The sequence below is a fragment of the Bombus vancouverensis genome, chromosome 6, assembly GCF_051014615.1.
Source record: "Bombus vancouverensis nearcticus chromosome 6, iyBomVanc1_principal, whole genome shotgun sequence".
NCBI classification, from domain to species: Eukaryota; Metazoa; Arthropoda; class Insecta; order Hymenoptera; family Apidae; genus Bombus; species Bombus vancouverensis.
In genome coordinates, this window is record NC_134916.1 from 16,331,238 (window position 1) to 16,357,052 (window position 25,815).

Genomic DNA, 25,815 nt, shown 5'->3' on the forward strand with positions numbered 1-25,815 from the left:
ATCGAGACATGGAATTCTTCATTGGAGTAATTTTGAACGAAAATGAAACCACCGTATGATAGACACGGGGTAATAATAGTAGGGTTTTGTATCTGTCATTAATGCTGTTGTCATTCGATGCAGTTTTACAAATTAAGATGTATTTTCGATATATGGAAAGAAAAAGATAAATGCATATTGTGCAGTTACGCGGTTGTATCTTATTGACATTCAATTTTGAGTTAAGAGAACAGAGATAAACTTATCTAATCCCAATGCTGTCTTACTAGTCTCCTTTTCAGTTGTACTGCATTATATAAATGTATGACCACCGCGTATCTTAACCTCATTCCGCTTTATGAAACGTCATATTGCCGTCCAGTAAGTAATTTATATTAGCAGAGAAATACGAATGTTATCGATCTAATCCGAAAACTATATTCAAGATCGAATGTAAAACTTTTAACGCGTTGTGCAGATGCGCAAAAAGAGCATATACGCGTGTCTGACGTTCGATCATGACTTATGCATTCTCTGTTGAAAATAACTGTATCTACACGACAAATAAAACGTATTTCTAGGAAAATTAAAACGCAATACACGATTCTATAAAAGAGGGAATGTTACAGGTGCGATTGTTACGAGGTTCGTTTTTACAGAATGTCAGGATGATATTCGTCTGAAAGAGGTTACGACATTCAATAGTAAGACGATAATATAGGTTAATAACGATACCTGTCTTTTCTATCTGGATCTTCTCCTCCTTCAGCACCCGTGGGAAGTTTCGCCTCTTCAGTCGGCAATTCTGTGCCGGCGTCTTCTCCTTTTTTTCCCATCCATGTAGACACCTGATTCGTTAAACCGGTGAACATTTTCAATTACAATGCGACAATTACTTCACTCTTGAATATGAGCGTAATATCTTTGTCTCCTTTCTATCCTCTATGCTAGCACAAACGTTACTGGAAACCCTTGCGGGACCGAATGACGACGAAGACTTATCCGTTTCAACGGTCGCGCAACCACGAACTGCGCGGATCTACGTGCGACAGCGCACTTCACATTGCGCAATGTAATTCGCTCGATCGTAGCGTCTCCCGTATCGAACGGAAAAAGGTGGAACTAATATCGCAATCGATTTCGAAGGGTATCGTGGTACGTCGCGCAAAATACAACCTGTACAATCTAAGTTGTAATTTATACATTGCCGTATAAACAGTGCTTGCAAATTTAAATATTCCTAGATTTTCTAGGGACACTAGTACAATTTTCTCTCAGATAGAGCGTAATTTTTAGCGCCATAGTTTAAATACAAAAAGCAGTGAATAGTATATTTCACAAAATTACACGAATTATAACGATTTACTTTTCTAACGATAAAACTAAACATGAAAAAAATAATATTAGGAAGCAGTTTTTAGAAAAATATATTATTTTATTATATGTATACAAGGCAATGATAACATTATCGAACTTGGTATACAATTTGTACATTTCCTACTTCTTCGAGTGCTTCAACATCAGTGTTGCGAATCGTTAAGACCAATAAATTGTACATTGTTACTTAAAATTAGAGGTAGATATGTACGTAAGCATATTCACCTAAATCTATTATATTACTACAAACTAATGTACTATAGATTGGTGTCTTAGTTTACAATATATGCCTTCAAGTGTTGTACTGCACATTGAAATTATGTTCTATGTGTTTCATTGGTACATTTGTACTTCGTATAGGATTAAAATTTGTGCATTGCTAAATGAAATAAAGATACGAACAGTATCTTATGTTCAATATCACAGCTTAATATGAACATTTTATGAAGAATTTTATGCTATTACTGTCCCATTTTTCGTATTCAAACATATTTTATATTAAACAGACTAACATGACAATCTATATCGTTTGCTTCTTGGCCATCAACGTTTAAAATTTTAAAGTTTTGAGTTTTCCAATTATTGGTGTCTCGCGTTCCTGAATGTTGACATTTTTAACGTTTACTTTCGAACATTACATTTAATCTCTTTTTTTGTAATTGGTCTAATCTATCTAATTCGCAATTGCTTACTTTCGGGATTTTATGATTACTTTTATCCGTTATCTCAGTGATTGCTTACGGCTTACGTTGATTAATTCTTTTTTTATACATATAACACCAATTTACTAGAATTTGTAATATTTACAATTTAACTATGAAACTTTCATAGTCACTGGAAGTTCATGATCAATGCAGATTATGAATTCCCCTAACTTTGTGTTTTACTCTTGTTCGAAATTACGTAAAGGTCGAATAAATTCCGCAAGTCACTAAAGTGATTCTAACATTCTAGATATATACATTTAAGTATTTGGATCTCTAGGAATGTACATTGTCCTGACATAGTCACTATTTTTCTTTCGCCAGCGCCGTTTCAGTTAAAGATGCTTGTTCTCTTTGATACCTGCAAAATATATCATTTAATCAGACACGTAAAATACATACATAAGATAGAATCTTGTAATTTAATATCGACTTCTTTGAAATTTATCGCTTATTCATACGTAGTGCATACAACGCATAATATAATGATATTGGTTTAACGTTCATCGAATGAATAGAAAATATATGTTTAAATGGAAAGACATATGTATATGTGTGTATATCAACATATCGATATATCCGCTATAAATAATACATCAGAACAGAGAGATCATTATATGATTATTATTATGCTAACTTAAAGATTCTTGCATAACATATAAAACATAGACTTACATTATTCCTCGACTAACTTGGTACAAAGCCGTTATAGCGACGAAGAGATTTACGCTAAAAAGACTCCAGTTTTTCGGAGTGATCGCTAAAGAGTACCTGGTCCAGATCAAGCCAGTAATGCCCAAGGCAGACGATTGGCTAACAGAGATTTGACTTGCTGGTCTCTGCAGATCACTGAGGCCAGCTATTACAAGTCCCTGTAATTTGCAAACTCCGATTTAACGTAATTAAAATATATACATATGTATTATATTATAAAAAATGAGAAAGAAACGAAGAAGGAAAATAAGGCGCGTATTACGACAGAATGGGGAATAACGAAAGGGTCAACAATGCAGATCATATTCGGATGATTTACTTTAGAAGGCTGACCTATATTCAGCTGGGTAGATTGACCGCGATTTGTTATAAAATATGCACGCACGCGCGCGTGATACCTAAGAGACATTATCCGTGAAATTTACATTTGTCTAAGTTACGAGTATGTGACATTTACGCGAGATAATTTTCCTTTATTGTTCTTTAATATTGTGTTAGAAAATAGGTATCGATGATGAATGTATATGGTTGATTCTATGCCCCATTGTGGAAATGTAAAGCCATTACGGAATTATTAAACGTGATGTTGATGACAATAACGAGATTCATAGTTTCTTTCGTAACAAACGTTACCAGATCAACATCGCATTTGGATCAAGTCCATGAGGATACACGGTCGAGAAATATTTTTATAACGTTTAGCGCAACGAAGGACGTGAAACACGCGTACAATCTATTTCATGTTAAAATTGATTCATTTATACTAGAGAAAGAAATACTATGTATGTATATTTAGATAAGGAAAGATCTTAAAACGTGATTAACGATTTTCTTCTTCTGTCACAATTTGATACGCTGTGTATATGTCAAAAAATATACATATGTATATTAAATACTTCACGAGACGTTAAAACTTCAGATATTACTGACCCATTTAAAAGCTGGTGCCCAGAAGAATATAGTCTGCGGACCTGAAAGGGGAAAATAGGTCGAATTGCTGTTATGTATTTCTTTTGTATGTTACTCATATGTAATCGAAAAAAGAAAAAACAAATAAAATACGATCAATTCGTGGTATAGTGATAACGATTGTGTCATATCTCCGAATTCACGTGAATAGTATTTCAAAACGTACACACGTTACTTAATCGCATTCCAACAAGTTCCAAATTCCAATTACAAAAAAGTTAATCTGTCGTAAGCTTTCAGATATTTATTCAGTGAATATTAATGCGTTATCATTAATACTTTGAACTCGTTGACATTGTATAAATTCGCTAGGCAACATGATAGGAAAAATGCATAAAACTATCCAAGGTCTAGCAGATATGCAAGACATTGTGTCACGGAATGACATTGATTTACATATTCACAGACATGAATGACGGTCAAGTTTATCTAAATTTATAGTATCGTATGATACGCGAGACAGCAAAAAAGTAAGGTATGCCTAAAGCTTGTATGACGTCACGACATGCTACTTTTTGCTCCTTCGACCGAATGAGAGTGATGCACAGTGACACGAGCGCATATGTTGTACGCACGTGTCACTGCTTGAGAAAACTGGATAATCATTGATAACTTACTAACCAGCTGGGTGATTCCACAGTGGCTGGAACTTCTGTGGCACAAACTTGCCAATCGCATTCATTGTGTTTTTGTAGGCGACCGACATTGTGTTCCACGCGTTCACACGCCAGTAATTGGCAAAAGGCAAACAAAACTTAGAAGATGAATTACTTAAAGATCTGCCACAAAACGAGTGAACGCGGAAAGTACAAGCGGTAGGACGATCCGTACACTGAGACTGAATATCGTGAAGTGCACCGATTGGTAGCCGCGCTGGTGGCACGGGTAGTCTGCTCTTTCCTTTCCCCTCACAGATTTCCGGGACCTAAACCGCTAGTCTAAAACGTACTCTGTATCTCTGTATGTGTGGTTTATATTCGCACACACTATCGTAGATTATTTAGGACCATGTTAAACATACATGCACTCATGATCGATCAATATTTACAGATAATAGCGATATAATAATCAACGCGCGATTATTAGCACGTGCAAGTACCCTTCAAGAAATATCGATTCGAATCTATACTTAAAAATAATACAGCATGTGGTAAAATCTCGTTCCTAACCACTTTTGATCAATCAAAGATCTATCAAAATAAAGGAAATATTACACGTATAATATTAAAGTTTCGTTTAACAATGTACAAATTTATCTAATTTATCGTTAGATTTGAGCGGTTATATTTAAAAGTTCGATGAAATTATCGTATTGTCATTTGAGGATAAGACTACAACTGATATGATGATGTTATCGTGTAATCTAAATTATACTTATCTGTCACGTCATCTCCAATTAATGGAATTTAGTGATGCGTTTATTAATAGACACATATAGTTATGAATTCAACAAATGAATTCCGAATACTTCTGGCACTTCGAAGATATGAATTGTTGCAGTGGTGTATAACTTTTCATAGAGTAAACTTCTAACGTACGATAAGCAAATTAATTCTCTAACTTTACCGATAATGTACTATATCATCTACTAACAATACACATACCATAATATAAATAGTATTGGCATTGGCCTAGAGATCAAAATTGAACGGCGTGTGCAGTTGCCAAATCGTATGTCGCATGGTCATTCTGTTCTATTAATATATTAACCACGTGTAGAGTTGAGGATCGCAATGCGGTAACACGTTTTAAGAACGCAATTCCGCTCTCGGTACGTTGATCTCGTGGGAACGAAACGAGAATATGTATTTACAAATGTATTTTATTTATGTACATTAAAATGTATATAGCCTTTATAACATCAAGTAAAATGAAAATAAATCGCACATAGTACAATAAATGCTATTAAAAATTGAGCTCAACGAGAGAGAATGCAAACTTTATTTTGGCCGACAAACATTATGGTTTACTCATGAGCAGCGGTATTGTTCGCATCTCCCATAAATTGCACCACAGTTAACATTGAATACATTGGTCATGTGTATTCCTATATCACAAAATTGATAAATATTTCGACGTCTACATAACTATATATTTGTCATTGCATGCATCGAATGCGTCAGAATTTATGCAACCTGTATAATATATATCTTATTTCATTCTTTTACAATAATTGTACTTTGTAATGTTGACAACTTTCCCTCTATACATTATTGTTCTGTTTGTTATATCTTTAAATATTTATCTTATTAGAATATTTAGTAATACTATAATTGTATAGAACAAAATAAGTTTGCTAAAATTGAAAAAACACTGAGATTAAATGAATGGCATAAAAATTATCTATAATTTTTAAAATTATAGTATAATTTTATCATATTATTATGATACAAATTAGGTATAATTTTTATGCCATGCATTTAGTATACAATAGTCTATGTTCAATATATAAAGTAAATGCATAACTTAAGTCTTATTTAAAGGAAATTGCGTCATAAATTGATTGTTAAACATATAACTTAAATATACAAACACGCTAAACATTCGACGTCTTTAAATATACGTATCTATTATACATTTAAGGCACATAGTATAAAATAACGACAGAAAATAGTATTGACTTCGTTGTTCGATGAACGAGCAAAAATCAGACATGAAAGTTTCCCATAATTTATAAAACATTAGAAATTTACTTTATATTTTATATTTGTTGAATGAAATTTGATTTTTTTAAGATATTATGAAAGACTTACTCCCGCACATTTATAGTAGTGTATAATAATTATATTATAACATTATTATAATATAATTTATAAATTAATAGAAACTTAAATCGAAATTTCTTCCATATCATTGACTTACAAATTTAGCACTTTGTAATTTATTCTTAAACAATACAAAATAAACATCGAAATACAAGATAATAAATTTCCTAATTATATAAAATTATATTCTAGTTTCATTACGTAATATAAATATTTTATGCATTTTTCTAGTATTTATAATAAAAGTTTTGATCGTTAAAAATGAATAATTTCTTTGCGACTTTTTGTGGTAAAATACAATTATCCGTATTTACAAAAATTGTGTATATAATGCCACAATATATTTTATATATTGCAATAATACTTACTTATAAATGATATATTAGCATTTGTATGTACCCTATATGGTACTTGAGTATAATTATCTAAAATATGTAAAAAAGAGCATTTGTACAAGTAATAAATAGAATAAACCTTACAAGCTACATTTACTTGAGTCACCTAGAAATGGGTCTAAAAACTATAAGTGACTCAAAATATATAGCTACTTCTAAGGTCTGTCCAAAAATTGTATTGTCTATAAATTCATTATAAAAAATGTAGTCGGAACTGCAACTATGGCTTTTCTGTATAATTGTATAAATAAGAGATCTTATAATTTTCTGATAAATGCATGTGGCAGTGATATTAGGATATTGTTAAATAGTTTTCATGTGCCCCATGTGCAGTTTTGAGCATCAATCAATTAGATTGTATAAAAATGCAATAAAATTTTAACACCATCGTTATTATGATCATCAGCATTGATCAGTTTCTTATTTTTCTACTTGTAATGTATTTTATCTCAATGTAGTAGTCATATCTACCATTCATAAAACTCAATGCATTGAGCTTATATCGAATTTTTACTTATATGCAAGTAAAATTATTAGAACAAATATAATTTCAATAGACTAATTATAAAATCTTTTTAAATTGATTTATAAAACCATTTAATAAAAATAATTATCATTAATTATATCCACATAATGTAAAAGTACTAACAGATCCATATATATCAACTGTGACAAATTTTGTAAAATCGGTAGATATGCATACTTTAGCAAAAAAATTCGAAGGTAGCTCGACAACACCCAATAAGGCTGGCTTGTTAGGATTTTTACCCTCTTTAAATTTCCAAAATTTAGTTTCTTTATCTATGTCAGACTTAGTATCTTTATCTTCTACCTGATTTTGCATATTGAAGATACACGAGTCTATGCTTTGACTAGTAGTCATATTTGGAGTAATATTTCCTTTTATACCAACGGAAGGAGTACTAATGCTGCGATTTATTCGTATCGATGGCCATTTCGGTTTACGTATGTATAGAGCTAAAGCAATGTTCCACCAAACTAATTCGTCGGAACTTACAGAAAGCAAAATTGGGACTTCAATTACAGATGGAGCCCAACATAACTGAATAACAGAACTTGTATGAAAACTCAATTTATTTATCTCTTCCGATGTTGATGTATCAATAATCTGAAAAGTAACAATATTGTAATTTAGCTAGGGAAATTGTTTATAATGAATACTTACAGAAATGTCTCCATCTTCGAAACCTATAGCTAAATACTTCTCATTTTGCGAAATTTCGCAGCATGTTAATTTCTGGGTATATTTTTTTCTAAAATATTCAATTATTTTGATATATGCCGGCAAAGACATTGTATTTTGTTGTAATTTATAGAGTACAACATCTCCATTTTCATTTAACACAGCTAGAAAACTTTTGTGGTAACTTAAGCAACTATAAATGCTAACTGAGTCTGGATTTTTTACTATGTCCACTCGCACCCAATTTGTGCCATTAATATTCCAAATTGTAATTATACCATTTCTAGTCACTGTTACTACACATTCTTTATCAACTTTATGAATTGCAATAATATATCCTGCATCTTCAATTAAATACGTTAGTTTTACGTTTTCCCACACCTGTAAAAGATAATATATAAATTAAGACAATCTAGAAATATTTTATCATTTCTGATATATAATACAATTTTATTTTACTTTTAAGTTATTATCAGTTCCTCTACAAACGAGTATATCATTGTTGCGATCTCTTTTCATATCTAGAATTTCAACTAACTCCACATTAGATGTGAAGTTTAATACAGGTATATTTTCCTTACTCCTTATGTTAAATATATTGACAATGCCTTTATCAGTGACATAAATTATTTTCTCTGCATAAAGAATTAAGTTATTTATTTTTGCATTAATAGGTTCAGTTTCTGCTATTTTATTATCATCGACTAATGTAATAATAGTATTTGATAGAGTTTCTGTAACAATAGTATCCGGAGCATCACCAAAATTCTGTACTTTTGCATCAAATAAATGTTTCCTTATTGAAGTACTACTTCCTTCTACTGGAAGTTTCCACTTATGAAGTAATTGATTTTCACTACCGCAAATAATGTGACATTCTTCTTCTCTTAACCAATATGTATCCAAGGAGGAGACACGACTTCTATAAGTAGCTATTGGCTGATGTCCAACATCTGTATTCCATATATTTATAAAACCACTGGAATCAGCTAAGACTATGTACCGACCATCATTAGTCAAAGTAGCACAAACATAAACAGTTTTTTCATTTTCAACACTTGCTCTTGTTTGCTTATTGTAACTGTGTATATGGTTATGTGATCTAAACCATTTTACATATACAGCTTTCTCTTCAGTAACAATGAATAAAGAATTATTTTGTTCTGGCACACTGCAGAAAAGGATAATTTTCTTTTTCTGTAAATCTACATTGTATTGTGATATATATTTAAACTCTTCGCCTTGTTTACAATACGATATTAGGACACCATGTATTTCATCCATTACATGAACCAGATTACTTCCCATTGTAAACGCTATATTTTTAAGGTTACTGTAAAAATTTATGTTTTTATTTTTTATACTACTACCAATATATAAACAATGTATAAACAAACAATTTTATTAAATTTACCTTTGAGGGCTATGGCCATGATCTGATAATATATTTCCACGGCGATCCCAAATCTAAAGAAAAGAATCTTATTTTATTTAATGAAAATATGTTAATAAACTTCTATTTAAATATATTTATACCCTTATCGTTCCTTTGTTTGTACAAGCTGCAACAGAACTACTGTCATGTGCAAATGTCATATCCAATATAATTTCACCAGAAACAGAAAATACTACTGAACTATCATCATGCGGAACTTTACTTGTAAAAATTCCACTCCAAAAAGACTGTTTTTGTCTCGGACTTACTACAGCAACATTATTTTGTTTATAATTTTCGTCATCAAAAAGTCTGAAAAGTTTCACGACACCATGGTCATCTAGCGATAAAAAACAATCTCCTTCATTAGATATGATAATCTTTTTTATGCAACAATTCTTGTCATGTCCAGTGAAAACTTTTTGCCTCTTGTAAAAGATATCCCACAAAAATATTTCACCTCTTCCATTTCCAATTAAAATTAGGTTTGGATCACATGTAAAACATAACGCGTGTACTTTCGTTAATACTTCTTCACTTAATGGCATATCCATGTGCCTTAATTTTTTAGCATGAAATATATATAAATACTTGGATCTTTCTTTTGCAAGTTGAGTGGCAGTATCTTTAACATATCCTTCATAAGGATGACTCAAAGCAATTTGTACTATATCCAAACAATTTTTACGCCTATGTTCTGCTATAACACTTGATTGTTCTTCTAAGAATTTTTCCAAGTCTATAAGGCGCATTTCATATACTTGATCATAATCTTTGGTAATATACTTTTTATAATTATTTAAATCGATCAATAAATTATTTAGGCCACTATGAATTATTGCTTGTTGAATAAAATCAAAATCTAAATATATATTAGGAAACTCATCATATAATTTTGCTTGTTCTAAATGGTATCCAATATAGGAATAACTGTAATTATCTGCCGGTAATTTCGAAAAATTACCATTACAATATTTACGATATTTTTCAATCAGTGACTTGTGCATTTCTACTAATTCACCCTCTGAAAATTTTTTTCGTAAGTGGCAAAGTAATAAATCATGTACGCCATAAATGTAACTTCGTAATTCTGCATTCCACTGTTTAGCAGCAAGCGATTTATGACATAGATCAAGCATCATTTCTTCAACTTGAAAAGGGGATCCTCCCCACAAAATTTCCAATGTCTATAAAGCAAATATATAATGTATACAACAATAATATACAATTTTGAATGTTTTACATACAATTATTAAATGATGTAAGACTAGAAGTTGTATTACCTGCGGTGTTATATTAACATCCTCTCTAAAAATAACTAATTCTTCATAATGTTCTCTCATTTCAAGAGGTAACTGATCTATACACATATTAAAAATGGCTTCTTGTTTCTCCAAGAATTTTTTAATTACTCTAAAAAACATATAAAACATTATTTCATATTATTCCAAGATGAAATTATTTAAATATATACACTTATATGTTTGACATATTACTGATTTTTTTCATCCTTATTTCTTAATGAATCCAAGTAATATCTCCATCTCTTTGAATGTAACTTCATATCATGTTTAAATTCTTCAAATTGCGCAGAAAACATTGCTATTAATAAAGGCATCCCTTTACATTCTTCATTAATTAGTTTCGCTTCTACAGGAAGTTGTTCCACTTCTGTATCTAACACCTTAGCGAACAGACCTAAAGTTTCTGCTTCAGTAAATCCATCATTCATCTGTAAATAAATAATATCCATAGTATGTTTATTAAAACAAATAAATATCACATACAGATAGGAAAAATAATTTACTTCAATGACACAAGGTCTCTTTTCCAATACAACATCAAGATCAGCTGTAATCACTAATGTTTTGCATTCAAAATCAAATGTGTCAATTATTTTTTTATCACAAACATCGTCCAAAATTAACAAAGCATTGCAATGTTTTGCTCTACTAAAGTAATCTTGCAAGAAGTGGATCAACGAATCCTTTAAAGATTCTGGTTTATACGAATCTGGTAATATTTCCAGGTTCTTAACAAGGTGATATAGTCTATTAAGTTGAATTAATATATCTTCATCAACTGAACGCTTATGTCCAAATTTGATCCAATATACTTCATTCTGGAAGAAATATAACGAATAGCTTAAATTACAGACAAATATTGTGCTTATAATTTTTTAGTGTATGACAACTTACATAAAATATATTTCTTATAAATTTACTATTCTTTAATGTGCTAGCTGTTAAAGACGATTTACCAAAACCTTTCATACCATGGAGTACAATATATTCATTCGGTTGTAATTCTTCTAGGCAATTTTGTAACTGTTTCATCTAAAATTAATAACCATTAGTTTAACATTATAGAAAAATTATCCATAATGAATAACATTGGCATTAACAATTATGTGATAACTTTTCTTTTTAAACTTACATAATTGATTTCCATAAGTATGCATGCATAATAACAAATATCACAATTAATAATAAATAAATATCTGATGTTTTAATAACATATATATACATACCTTTTCCTCTCTTACCACAGTTAATGGTGAAATTGGCGGAAGAGTGGGTGTACCCATATACTTTATATCTGAAAAAGATTTTCCATTTTCTTCAAGTTTATCCATATCATCACTTAACCATTCATAATGATGTCTTAAAGCTTGACGAAAAATATCAAATGCAAGTGGACCACGACTAAAAAATAAAGGGTGATGAAGGAAACTAAACTTCTCAAAAATATCTTGTTACATAAATGTAACAAATTTTATATTCCATATATAATTTATACCTTGGAAGTATATCTAATAAAATTTCAGCTTTTCTCTGTTTAGAAGCACCTTTTTCAATTTCTTGTATGTGCTGATCTCTTAGTATATATTCTGATTGCAATGGCTTTATAATACCATTATGTACATCCATATCAGCCACTATATTTTCTCGTAGCTTTCTAAGAATATGTTTATGCAATTTTTCCATTTTTATATTTTTGATATTTTGTAAATATGCTTCGTTACATTACATTTGTCCTGTTTTTAATAAAATTATCTATAAATACAAAGAGAAATAAAACTCTAATTCTAACATGAAAATTCTCAGGTAATAAAAGTATATATAGAACGTCATTTTTTATTCCTAAATATAGAGATATCATAGCTTTCAAGCGAAATAAACCTTGACAAAATATCTGTTACCTGTCTACTTTATATATATTTTAAATAATAAATTAAACTAACAGTAAAGGTATGAAATTAGTTATGCTTAGAATGTTCTGTATAATAAATGTTTATATTTTATTTACAAAAGTACTATTTCGAAAGAATTTACAAACGAAAAAATATAATACAACATTCATAAAATACATATTATCTTTGTTATATATACATATGTATAGACCTAAGTTTTTCTTGAAGATAATCTTGTTACAAGTTTCATTCTTCTATATATCTTGTATAAATAATACACTTTTATAGTAATAAAAATTACTTATTTAATGTATCGTTTCCTGTAACTGTAACTTCATAAAATCAAAGGATACTTCGGTCAATGACTTCAAAATTAAATTCGAAGACTTTAATGGTTCGGAAATGTTTAGAAATAATTCTTCATTCAATCTTACCTGATTAATGCTGTTTGTGCTCAAAATGTACAATATTTTGCGTGGCCTTTGTTTGATAAATAAAATAATCGCCTTATCATTCAATGCAACTTCACTTCACCATCTAGAACTAACTGAAGTAAATGACTATTACCGCGTGCCTGAGTCAAGCAGCGTCGTTGCCATTGTTGCCAAATCTACAAATCGAACTCATAGTTACTTGATTGGTTGTTGCTATCACACAATGACAGTTTTCCCGCCAATTCTGTTACTTTTCAAAAGTTCTCTCAACGAAAACCATTACGATAGTGTTAAAAAATGTACATAATAGGAACATTTAAACATTTAAGATGATCAAAAATACGACTGAAATGCAGAAATGTAACGAAAAAGTTAGGAAACACGGTTTTTGTTACACGTGATATATCGCAGAAGTAAAATTTCCATAAGACAATTACAAATATTTTTTTGCTGCATTTGTTATTCATAAAAAATGTTCAGTATTACCTCCATATTTTTTTAATCAAATATTTTGTTATAGTATCTTACCGAAATCGAATGTATAGCCTTATCAAAGAAGTTCACAACTTCTTTGAATACGACACATTCGAGGTTAGTAAAATATTCTTATTGCTACAAAATAATTATAATAAACTATTAGGAAATTATTACGAAGTTCTTGTTATTATTAATACAAAAAATTATACGGTAAAAATCTTCAAAAATAAACCCCTGCGATAGCCGGGAATCGAACCCGGATCAACTGCTTGGGAAGCAACTATGCTGACCATTACACCACCATCGCAGTATAAATACTATTTATTTGAAATATAAAAAAAAAAACTATTGTAATTACATAAAATAGAATATCGTACAAAAGTAAAATAAATCCCTGCGATGGCCGGGAATCGAACCCGGATCAACTGCTTGGAAGGCAACTATGCTGACCATTACACCACCATCGCAGTATGAATACTAGTTGTACGGATTATCAGAAAAACTACTGTAAATCCATAAAATAGAAAATCGTTTGAAAGTAAAATAAATCTCTGCGATGGCCGGGAATCGAACCCGGATCAACTGCTTGGAAGGCAACTATGCTGACCATTACACCACCATCGCAGTTGAAATGTTATTGTTCAAACAAAAAGACACTGGTGGGAATAAACAAACTATTCGAAGAAAAAATATAAGTTTCAAGAATGAAAAACAAACCACTGCGATGGCCGGGAATCAAACCCAGATCAACTGCTTGGAAGGAAACTATGCTGACCATTACAGCACCATCGCACTTGAAACATTGTTGTTTAAACAAAAAGACAATAATGGGAATGAACTAATTATGTATTTGAACAAAAAATACAAATTTCAAAAATAAAAAAATAAACCCTGCGATGGCCGGGAATCGAACCCGGATCAACTGCTTGGAAGGCAACTATGCTGACCATTACACCACCATCGCAGTATGAATGCAGTTTATTTGGAATATCAGAAGAACTAATTGTAATTGCATAAAATAAAATATTTATATAGTAGAGTATTGTTTTAATCCTATTTTTCTTTTTATATGGTAGATTATTGGGACATTATTTTGGTCTTGGAGGAGGTTTCTTTCGTCTAAATATAAAAACGCTTCGGGGAGGATGTAACCTGTTGTCAGTGTATTTTTGTAATATGAGTCGTTTGGAAAGAAGTAACCGAAGATTAATCTGTTTTCTTTTATCTTTGCAGCTTGCGCGAAGTGGTTTCTCGTTAGTTTTAAGATGTGACAGTCGATGCGGTGGATATTGGCTAAGTCGTAGATTCTTTTATTTTCCATATATTTTTTGAATCCGCTGTGTTCGGATCTGTAAGTACTCAGGCAAGCCCTGATGCATTTTCTTTCGAATATGCGAATTTTTTCCATTTGGGAAGCTGATATGTTGTACCAGATTGGGCAGCCATAGTTTATGATCGGTCTGATTAGTGCTGGGTTGCATAGGATTTTTACTTTGCTATTGAGATGTTTGGAGTAGAATAATCTTTTTGTTTTCCAGAATTTTGCTGGTTTTGGAAAGTTGAATTTCGATGTGCTGCTTGAAGTTTAATATGTCGTCTATATTTACGCCTAAATATTTTACGCAATTTTTATGTGGTACGAGCTCCCCTTCGTTTGCTTTTTCTCTTAGTTGAAATTTTTTACAGTGTTCTCTTTCTATTGGGCACTTGACTTGGGTCTAAATAGTATGTTTTCGCATTTGTTTGCATTGATTGTTAGTTTTCATGTATAGTAGTAATCGTTAATTTTGTCAAAAAGTTCTTAGAGTTCTGTTCTTATTGTTTTGGTTTTGCGGCCTGCTACGTAGATGATTAAGTCATCTGCGAAGGCTATGGAAAATGACCATTACACCGCCATCGCAGTTGAAACATTGTTGTTTAAACAAAAAGACAATAATGGGAATAAACTAATTATGTATTTAAATAAAGAATACAAATTTAAAAAATAAAAAATAAACCTGCGATGGCCGGGAATCGAACCCGGATCAACTGCTTGGAAGGCAACTATGCTGACCATTACACCACCATCGCAGTTGAAATGTTATTGTTCAAACAAAAAGGCACTGGTAAGGAAAAACGAACTATTCGAAGAAAAAATACAAGTTTCAAAACTAAAAAACAAACCACTGCGATGGCCGGGAACCAAACCCGGATTAACTGCTTGGAAGGCAACTACGCTCACTATTGTACCACCATCGTAGTTGAAGTCTTACGCTTTTAAGGATATTTACTGCCTGTGGATAAAGCGACTTAAATAAAAAAAATATAAGCTTGATGAAAGTAAAATAAACCTGCGATGGCCGGGAATCGAACCCGGATCAACTGCTTGGAAGGCAACTATGCTGGCCATTACACCACCATCGCAGTTGATGGAAGAATTTCACATAGAGAAATTCTAGGGGAGCCGTATTTGGAAATTTAATCAAATCAAAGCTTTTACTCTATTTTTCATTGTTTCCAGGACAATAAAAACAAGTAAAAACAAAATCACATAGAAGCTCCGCGCCTCCAGCGGCTTAAACCAAAAGATATATTCAACACGAAAAATGTAAAGCGTCGACACATATTACAGCATGGCTACGTAGTACCGTTGCGTATCGGTACCTTTGCCTAAGATACCATTATATAAATTCACCGTTTATTGTGAACACTATAATGTATTTATAATTGTATATTGGGTTTTAATAAACAGTTTAAAAAAAAAAAAACTCTATTTTTCATTTTTCACTTCCAAAAATTCTCTCATACTATAAACACTTATAATCCAAGTTACAGTACCACGCCAAAATAATTTACTTATAATGCTCAATGAGAATTGATTGTAAAAATTCTACCAAATAAAAAAAAAACAAATTCTCTCTTTCGAATTACTGTTGTTAGCTCTGACTGATTCCTACAAGTATATCCCCTTCTACTCTACTTTCTTATTTCTTACGTTCGATGCACATGTTCCTAAAACTTTGGGTAGCTGTAGACTCTTTGTTCATTCGATAACTCAAATACTTGTCGAATCACGATCGGAATCCGGGCCTGAGTCGCTCTCATGGTGAGGGCTTGGGATAGGTAATGATTCTTCACTGGAGCAATCCATCTTTTTACACCACTGAAGGGACGTTTATTGACACAGATAAAAATGTTACAAAGTTGGCGCAGACTCACGATGGTTAGGTACTTGTGACTCTGGTCTAAGACTCGATAACGCATCCGCGGTCAACGGGTTAGTGGGCATGTTTCTTCGTCCAAGTCCAAGTTGTAATGGTTACCCAGCAAGACGTTAGTTAACTCGTACAAGAGCGCGTAACAGCGAAAAGTGACTTTCCGTCACGGTGGCGCTGTCGAGGGAAACTATGATGGGGTGTGTCTAAGAGCACGAAATCCTCGGATTCGTGGAGAGATGTCTTCATTTGGAAAGTGAGGGAAATTGACGCTGCTGTTAATTGGTCAATTTGGGACAAAGGCTGCTTGTCCGTTCGAAGAACCTTAATTAACAAAATCCTAAGGTTCATCGCGAGTCCTTAGGATAGCTGAACTTATGCTGTGTAGGTGCATCGACATCTGGTAATCATTTTGTCCGAGGGAACCGTTGAAATATTTTACTATGTTAGACGGAGCGTTCGTCCCGTTGACCGCAGCTACGTTCGGCAACTTGTCGCCTTAAGCCCAAGCTCATTGTCACAAATCTCAAATAAATACAATTGGGTAGAATAACGGCAAATTGTTTAATTACAGCTGTAAACTTTAATTACAAGTTTTATGGATTTTCCCAAAGTTTCGGAGGAGAGGCTCCGGTGTCCTCTCATCTCCGACATACTCTAAACAGCTTGCTTTCATGTGTCTCATCAAGTACCAAGTATTCTTCACACATCTATGAAATTTTTGTTTATTTACAAGTTCTTTACAATCAATTCTCACATTGAGAAAATCTATGGATGAAGACTAAAAAAAAAAAAAACAACCCACTGGCCTCACTAAAGAAATAAAATAGGCAAACTCGAAGGTGGTATCCCACTGGGGGTAGCCACCCACGTGTTATTACCGTTAGTTAGAAAAATTTACCAAATGTCCAGCTGGGCCCATTGTGAAGTACAAATTAAATAATCAAAAAAAAATCCATGGATCTGTTCTTTAATTACCTTTGTATCAACTATCAACTATCTTATTTCACATAAATATTGTCATGCTCTATCCATTTACTATATAGATACATGTTACGAAATTTTACTTGGTTACTGTCTTATTTTATTTATCATTTGCTGATAACATGATCTAGGAACTGCAAGCATCTTAAACCTTGTATAAGTAGCATTACTTTCCGAAGAAAAATTCTTTAGAAAACAATACCAATCACTAAAACTTATGGAGATATAATATAAGGATTTCATTTCTGGGTTAAATAATTAAATAATTAATTAAACGTCGCTAGAAAAACTTTAGTTAAATAATACAAAATTGCAATTATCAGTTCATTTTCAAAAATTGAACGTTAGATTCAGCTAGAATCAAACATACGATAATCATTTATTATTCACGTTATAGTACCACGCCAGAATAATTTACTTATAATTCTAAATGAGAATTGATTGCAAACTAATTCCAACTAAAAAAAAGAAAAGAAGAATTGAATATTGTATATTAATCCGTTCAAGTGTGCAAGAACGTTCTTAGGGAGCCATGGTTTATGACTGTTCGCTCGAAACCCAGATGTTGGGACACGTGGTTTGTGTCAAGGCATTCTACCATAAGGATGTCACTCGTCAAAGAAAATACGGAACAATAGACTGTATTTGTTCCTAACAATTTCCCCTACAAGAGATGAAAAGGCTCGAAGGTCCACTTTCAAACCCGCAAACCGGCCAATGAGAAACACAAAATCTATCTTCTGCGTTACACACATCATGTTAATACGTTCGTCGTGTCACGTAAACTTAAGGGTTGGTTGATGAAATAAAATAGCTGAGTCGTAACACAACTATTAATTTTGTTTTAATTAAGCTTTATTGTGAATTCAGCAATCACAACACACACTGAATCAACGTAAATCACAATTCACTCCAATCACGTTATGTAAGACTTAGTTACGACGATACGTTAGGTACGCGACTGTTATAAGGGTAGAGACCGGTAAAGATATGTCGACTATTCTGAGGATACAGAATAAGCGAGTTTTACCGACGATACCGTGTCTGAGGAAGGCTAGGGGTGGGTGTGTCTAAGGACACGGGACTATCGGATTTGTCGATGACAATTTTGGTTAAGGAAGCGAGGGCAGTTGACACCGTCTCCGTTTGGATAATAAGACGGTTGGTGGACCAGGAAGGATTTTAGCCGCCCTTGCGAGAAAGTTGCTAACGGAACATACCAGATGTGAAGAAAACCAACTTTCTATGCTAACACGTGGTAGACAATAAACGTAAAGGAAATCTAAGACAAGAAATATTCGCTTGGTCCGAAGGACCTTAACTATGAAAATTCCGAGGTACTTGAGACTATCGAGGGTACGCGCCAAGGATGTGCAGACATCTGGGTGCCATCCTGTCCACGGTGTGTGACCTGGTCTCTGATGTGAATTGACGTTACAGTCGCCACGTCGCACATATTCGTGCGACGGATATACTTCCGTGGGGGCCCCGTCACCAACGTATGATGACGCTCTTCTTGTTCGAGTTAACAGCACGAAAATGCAGTTCATAAAAATTCGAACGCAGAGAACGTGCAAAGACAGAGAGAATGAAAGTCCGAAAAGAAACGATTACGCCACGCGTCATACTACACGTGCATTTATTAATTTTCTCTGTTAAATATAAAATATGTACATCAATCACGAAAATTATTTATATTTTATGGTCGGTACTCAAATCTTAGTTACAACAATTTTTTTGCAATTAATTTCACATAAATCGTCTTCATCGTCGCGAGTGACAGTGATTTATCGCGGGAAATTCGAAAACAACGTATCGCGGTATACTGGACATTATCCGTGACACGTGCAAAATGGCACGCAACTGCAGAGTTTTATCTTTTGAAACTAAAATACGCATGTTTATTGAAACGAGCGATTAGTTGTATAAAAATGAAATCTGCACGATTAATATCAGCGCACGGTAATAACGACGTTTGAATGCCGCAGCTTAATAAGCACACGTGAACCATTGTTCTCCGTTCGTAAATTAAACTGCTTTACCCTTTCAGAATGATGCGTCCATTCTTTAAACCTCGGGAGAACAAACCTTGCTTTATCCCTAAAAATGAAAAAAGTTTGAAATCTGCCGATAGCACGAAATAGCTCTTAGTCGCTTCGGCTGCTTCGACTTCGTAAAATCAACTCCATCGTTATACGCGATTGAATACAAATGCCGTTCACACAAACTTTTACAAACGAAGCATCGTATTATTAATCGATGACGCATACAACGAGAGAAAGTTTCGCGTATCGTTTTGTCCGCGGTTAAAACATTTGAACGGTTAAACGATATGTACATTTATTGGGGCTCGGAATCAAAGTGATGTTCTTGAAACTTGGTCCAACACGTTCTCGATATCCTTGCGCGTGACCGCAATAGCTTTGACCAACCAGCGAAATATCAAACTGGAGCCAACGATCGTTGGTTCGTTAAAAGATTAAATCATTCCTGAATAAACGGAGTCGCTGGCGTAACCGGTGTCGTTATTGTCCCACGATACGAGATTGCGAAAATGAATTATTCGATTACTATAGCCGTTCATTGGACGCTGACGCGTACAGGCGAGCACGGTGGTTTCCGCTGCATGCGAGACAAGCTGCAAATTCGATTACGTTAGAAACAGCATTTGGCGCTCAGCCCGAATTAGCCGTGCATTGGTTACTTGCCCGATTAATTTGTCGCGGATTCACTGTTGCAACCATGTCGTTAGAAGATACGCATCGCGTCGCTACCATTTTCCCGCCACACGAAACGCCCACCGTACGTACTAACTCTGCGAGGTGATCGATAGACCCTTCCAGTTATTAAGGTGGTAGGTATTTAATTAAAGAGAGAAACGTGCTCGTTCAAGGAAATATGGCGCCACGAGCTGTGCATTGTATAGAGTACACGATTTTAATAACGATCTAAACTCGTTACGACGAGTGTGCCATCGTGGGTACTACGCAGCAAAAGGGTCAACAAGTATTATATTTCGTGACAAATGTCATGAAAGTATTTCTCATCACCTGTAGACGGTAATGACAAAGGCGCGACCGATAAACAAAGTAATCTCGATCGTTGCGATAAAATTACGGACCCTGACTAAGATACCGTGTTTATCATGGCAGGTCTATTCTTTAATTATGAAAAGATCTTACTGGAAAAACAGCGAGGTTGTGTGATTTACAGCGTCGAGAGGCGGGTAATCCGCGCATTTGCATATCGCGTGTGCGGGATCGCGTATACTCGTGCGACGAGCCAGTTGCCTAAGCGGAGGCGCAAACACGCTGCGCCGTTCGTCCAGGAAGAATTACACAGGTCGATTATTTGCTTTCCTTCCACTCGATCCAACTGCTGACGATCAAACGACGGAGTTTGTACGGAGGTAGAAGGGGCTGATAGAGGAAGAGAGAGACTCGCGTTCTTTCGTTTTCGCCCGCGAATTTATATCCCGCCTCGACAACGCGAGATTACTCGAAAGTTATACGGCGTATCTAACATTCGTTCCTTTCCGGTTCAGCCGCGATAGCTTCGCGCACCAGTTTCACAGAACTTCCAGGCAAAACTTGCCAAACGCGAGTTCGTTGCCCTCTTTCTGTCGTTATTTATTTACGTTTTGTTTGTTCGTTATGGCGGGATAGGAATTCGCGTTCGAATATAACTGGGGTGGAGAATCGTAGAGAAAAAGGAGAGACGATAGAGGGAGAGAAAGACGAGTAAACTGAAATAAATATCGTTCGAGTTAATAGGATATTCGGTGTTCGTCCATTGTCTGATCCTCTCTGTTCGCTACTTCTCTCACCCTATTCCTTCTCTTCAAAGACCAGACCGATTGTGAGAGGGTAAATTCGAACCTCTTAGGGGTTGATCGATCGCCACTAGTCTAAGCACTTCAAATAGTGTGATCGTGGTATGCGACCAGGAATGGCAATAACGTTGATAGGATGGTAATATGATTATCACCTGCGCAATAGGACTCGTGGCGGGCGTTACACGAATAATTAGAGATGGGATTGAAGAGGCCCGGATAAGGGTCGTAGGGGAGGGAAGGCGCAAGTATAATGTCATGCAAATACACCTCATCGCCTGGTCCGGCAGGAATAGAGTGCATTAATCCGCTAATGCACATGGGTCCCGTAAAATTAGATTCGGCCAGATTTAGTTGGAAACGCGATATTTCAGTGTCGACTGAATTCCGAACGACTCGCTGCTCTGTACTGCGTCGACTCTCTGCTCGGAACGGTCGTTCCTGGGAGGCACCGCGACCGAACCGTGAAACGTTGTTATTCGAGAAGCAGATTAATGTCGATACACACGTGCGTAACGCTCGATGCCGCGTCACTACGTTCTCGATCGATGCAACGCGCGTCCTTAATGCGGCATTAATTCAAAAATTTACGATCATCCGAGCGCGTTGATCGCGAGCCACGCATTTACAACGCGGATCGCGTTATCCTGCTAGCGCGCAGATATTCCACGCTCGGATTAGTATCGTCGCCGCGATGCCAATTTAATTTAATGGGATCAACGTTTGCACTCGTAAATTCACGATTAATTAATAGCTTACATCGATGCATTACGCGGAGCACAGTTTTATTTATCCTGTTATACGAAACGCGTCAAATATTTATCTTCAAAGAAAACAAAATCAACGACGTAAGCACAATAAATATCTAGCGGATTATCGTTGACCGACGCATTTTTCTCTCGTCTTTCCTGTTTCGATAAGAACCTTCCTACCGAGACTCGCGCGTTTCCTAGTCACTTTAGCACAGTCGCTTTTAACGATCCTCGAATTCCACGACTTGACCTCTTCGCGCCGTTTCGTGCACCGCAACGGTAAGCTGAATTTCCTTGACCGCTCGTTAAAGGATTTCTGCCATTTCGTCCGATGCTCGTTTCAACGCGCGATAAACGCGCCCGTAACTTCACGCGTTCCGCGCGTTTCTTTGTTCGATCCAGAAGGTTCCCCTGCTTCTCCGTTGAGTTGCAAATCCCTGCGGATTTCGTTGCGTCCATCCAGTTTTCCTGACGGACAGGCTCGCGTCTCTTCCCTCGTTCGATGCGTTTAGCACGGCACCCTTTCTTCTCGACTATCGACGGCGTGACGATTAGTTGCGTCCAATTAAATTTAACGAATTTCCACGGCCACGGGCGCGACCTGATTGGTTTCATTAATTACGCATGCACTGTATTCTCTGGACAGAAGCAACGCCTGGTACCGAGCAACAGCGAAATGCAGGCTCGTTCGACCGGTATACGCGTTGCGGGGTTGCGATCGCGTCTCTCGGCCATAGCTCGCAGTCATTCCTCTCGCGTTTCGTTCGCGGCTGTTTCGTTCTGTGCTCCACGTTCCGCGAAATCGAGAGAGTACACGCAGAGAACGATTGAAGCCCGTTTGCTCGGTCGTTCGAGCCGCTATGCCCCGCGGGAATCGACGGCCGGCCGTCCATGCACGAAGCGGTGCGGAGGCCAATGCGTGCCTATATTCAGAATTTGGTAATTAAAGCTCGCAGTCGGTACCGCGGGCCACGTCGATTTACTACGTCGCTAAAACATTGCCACGCGGCGTGAAATTTCTCGTTTCGACGCCGGCTGCCGATCGTTGTAACACGATGTAACACAGTCTGTTTGTTGGACAAACCGACGAAGTCATCGTGCCGGTGTCGAGGGGAAGGGAAAAGAGAAAAGCTCGCGTTCATTTTCGTCACGTTAGAGTTTAAAACTCGCACCGTGCCTCGTTCGAGCGTATCGATCTCGCCAGCGACGCGATCTCGATACGCGGGACGAAAGCAGACGGATGAAAGGCGCGAAAATACGGCGATAAAAAGGATGTCGATGTCGACGAGAGAACGAGGGATGGTTAAGCAGGAAATTAGATGCAAAATGGCCGGGGTATAAATGTAGGAAAAAGATGTTTCCTGGTACGATGGTTCCGAGGCGCCGGCAGAAGTGCACGACGAGCGGCTGACATGCAAGATCCCTATATACGCCTATCGACACGAATATGCTAATGTTTTCGTGGCGCGTTAGTTATGCTAATTCCACTATGATTCACCAGGGCAAACATATGCTGCCTTGCATTTTATACCGACCACCTGCGGAGCTCTAATTGTCGATGAATTATTAATTTACTGGCGAGTTACTTCTTGTTCGCTCTTTTATGCTTTCACTTTTTAAACGTACTTAATGTCCGTTTCACGGGTCACGTGAAACCCCGTATGTACCTTCAACAACGGATGACAACGGTACACCGTGTACTATTATTATGTTCGTTCGCCTTTTGTGTCCATTACCAAAAAAAAAAAAAATACCATTTTTTTCTTTACATTTCTACTGTATTATTATAACAAGGAACCTTCGAACGCTTACCATTTTACGTCGCGTTATGCAACGTTAAAGGGATACGATATTATACCTCGTAGGTATTGGCACCTACACGGAATAACGTGACTCTTGAATGGGTATTATTGTGAAATTATTAAAATATCGTTTGAAATGTCGGATCGAGATAGATATGGATTGTGAAATCTTAAGTTAAGCAAAGAATCCATATATTCGATATTGTAATAAAAATCATATGCAATAATGAGATTAGATATTTTCTCGTTTATGTCCATTGCGTTTCCCGATCATTGTTTCAACCAATCGTGACATCCGGTCTATCGATTCTTCCATCTACGTTCAGATTTTGCTGCAAATTTTCTCTGAATTTTCTAATACATGCAAAATCATTTCAACGAAGTTTCGATCGAAGAATCATTAGGGACAACGTGCAATTCTTAACTTATCATTTCCCTATCGAAGCTTCTACGAATACCTTCCAACAATTCTTACATCGATAAATGGATAGATAAATGCAAAATTCTTGATAATAATCGACTAATCGTTTCCTCGATAACTTGGACCAATTACCACATCCTACGTAGAGTCAGAATATGTCCTAATACGTACGAACAGAGGCGTACTCAGCGTACACGTATTGTCAGTACGCTTCGGATAAAGGCGGATGTACGCTCGTCCTGTTAGCAACTCTACCGCGTAAATCTCCCCGGTGTACATCCTCGACTAGACACCCTCTTGGTTGGCCTTTCTCCGCGACAATGCTAATTAACAATTGGCAATTGGCGAGCGGTGCAGAGAGAAACCGTAAAACGGTACGTTGGCGCGACTTAACAAGGCGTGAAGGGTGATTTAGCGCAGGATGACGTCACGTGATGTACCGAGAATATTCGAGGTTCTCGAGGAACCGACATGGTCGTCGAACAACGAACACACGATCAGAGACAGCCGTCCCACGTATAGCAGCAAGCTACCAGCTTTGGCGAGAAGGGCGGAAAGAGAGACAGATCCCCGCAGGCTCGTAAACTGGCGCAATGGCCCTGAGGAAGGGGGAGGTTTTCGCCGGGGCCAAAAAGCGGACGGAGGTCGTCAATGTTGATGATGCGTGGATCACGATGTACTGACGGCTCCATCATAGCTCGCAGTTCTGCCCACCCCTACGCGTCGATCGGCCTCCTCTTCGCCATTCTATGGGAAGATATACCACCTCGGCGAAGCCTATTCCATTTGCTTTATTGAAATAACTCGGAGCGCCTCGTCGACACGTTGCGGATAGAAAGGGGAGGTTTCGATCCGCTTCGAACGAGTTTCGACCATCTACTTTCGGGGATTGTCTCCTGCTACCGAAAATATCCCCCGCGAATATTCGCGTCGAAGGAACTTTCTGATGGAATTCCGAACGATGTCCGGATCGATGAACACGATTCTGTCAACGTGTTAATTCTGCCACTGTTCTCGATTGTGTCGTTCGTTTCAATTCTGCTCTCATTTTGAGACATAGAAATGACATGGAGTGTAACGCGTAGCAGAAAGTTGAAACGAGAAATTATTAAGAACGTAACTGTAACAATCGTTTCATATTTATCTCGAAGATATCTTTATGTAAGGTATCTTCTAATATTAAA

General features: G+C 35.6%; 3 protein-coding genes and 6 non-coding genes across 18 annotated transcripts in view; all 9 read right to left on the bottom strand.

The window, feature by feature from the left end:
* Nucleotides 1-1,015, bottom strand: part of Sap47 (Synapse-associated protein 47kD) — a 102,193-nt gene extending 101,178 nt beyond the window's left edge. For 2 of the 5 annotated variants that reach the window (XM_076619450.1, XM_033335946.2), the window contains exon 1: nt 715-1,015. In XM_076619450.1, the coding sequence (XP_076475565.1) occupies nt 715-851 (137 nt within the window). In that variant the 5' untranslated portion in view covers nt 852-1,015. The remainder of the gene's footprint in view (nt 1-714) is intronic. The other 3 variants (XM_033335944.2, XM_033335947.2, XM_033335945.2) reach the window with 2 other exon arrangements.
* A 378-nt stretch (nt 1,016-1,393) lies between these two features.
* LOC117157712 (uncharacterized) lies at nt 1,394-4,656 on the bottom strand. 2 transcript variants are annotated; one of them, XM_033335948.2, is made up of 4 exons: nt 4,365-4,618; nt 3,705-3,745; nt 2,736-2,932; nt 1,394-2,421 (listed from the first exon to the last, which is right to left on the bottom strand). In XM_033335948.2, the coding sequence occupies exons 1-4, from the start codon at nt 4,447-4,449 to the stop codon at nt 2,367-2,369; spliced, it is 378 nt and encodes a 125-aa protein (XP_033191839.1). In that variant the 5' UTR covers nt 4,450-4,618; the 3' UTR covers nt 1,394-2,366. The 2 variants fall into 2 exon arrangements, with proteins under 2 accessions (XP_033191839.1, XP_076475568.1); XM_076619453.1 differs by lacking the exon at nt 3,705-3,745 and having other exon boundaries at nt 4,365-4,656.
* An 891-nt stretch (nt 4,657-5,547) lies between these two features.
* On the bottom strand, nt 5,548-13,321 carry LOC117157710 (Death-associated APAF1-related killer). 5 transcript variants are annotated; one of them, XM_076619443.1, is made up of 12 exons: nt 13,170-13,321; nt 12,342-12,579; nt 12,073-12,247; nt 11,741-11,869; nt 11,350-11,664; nt 11,039-11,274; nt 10,826-10,955; nt 9,644-10,729; nt 9,522-9,574; nt 8,567-9,440; nt 8,090-8,488; nt 5,548-8,032 (listed from the first exon to the last, which is right to left on the bottom strand). In XM_076619443.1, the coding sequence occupies exons 2-12, from the start codon at nt 12,527-12,529 to the stop codon at nt 7,520-7,522; spliced, it is 4,098 nt and encodes a 1,365-aa protein (XP_076475558.1). In that variant the 5' UTR covers nt 12,530-12,579; nt 13,170-13,321; the 3' UTR covers nt 5,548-7,519. The 5 variants fall into 5 exon arrangements, with proteins under 5 accessions (XP_076475558.1, XP_033191832.1, XP_033191829.1 ...); XM_033335941.2 differs by having other exon boundaries at nt 11,741-11,878; XM_033335938.2 differs by having other exon boundaries at nt 11,741-11,878; nt 12,342-12,598.
* A 560-nt stretch (nt 13,322-13,881) lies between these two features.
* TRNAG-CCC (transfer RNA glycine (anticodon CCC)) lies at nt 13,882-13,953 on the bottom strand. Its single transcript has one exon. It is a non-coding gene; the product is annotated as a tRNA-Gly (tRNA).
* Nucleotides 13,954-14,041: 88 nt separating this feature from the next.
* On the bottom strand, nt 14,042-14,113 carry TRNAG-UCC (transfer RNA glycine (anticodon UCC)). The gene has a single exon. It is a non-coding gene; the product is annotated as a tRNA-Gly (tRNA).
* An 85-nt stretch (nt 14,114-14,198) lies between these two features.
* Nucleotides 14,199-14,270, bottom strand: TRNAG-UCC (transfer RNA glycine (anticodon UCC)). Its single transcript has one exon. It is a non-coding gene; the product is annotated as a tRNA-Gly (tRNA).
* Nucleotides 14,271-14,538: 268 nt separating this feature from the next.
* Nucleotides 14,539-14,610, bottom strand: TRNAG-UCC (transfer RNA glycine (anticodon UCC)). Its single transcript has one exon. It is a non-coding gene; the product is annotated as a tRNA-Gly (tRNA).
* A 1,034-nt stretch (nt 14,611-15,644) lies between these two features.
* Nucleotides 15,645-15,716, bottom strand: TRNAG-UCC (transfer RNA glycine (anticodon UCC)). The gene has a single exon. It is a non-coding gene; the product is annotated as a tRNA-Gly (tRNA).
* A 261-nt stretch (nt 15,717-15,977) lies between these two features.
* TRNAG-UCC (transfer RNA glycine (anticodon UCC)) lies at nt 15,978-16,049 on the bottom strand. The gene has a single exon. It is a non-coding gene; the product is annotated as a tRNA-Gly (tRNA).
* Nucleotides 16,050-25,815: the final 9,766 nt, after the last annotated feature.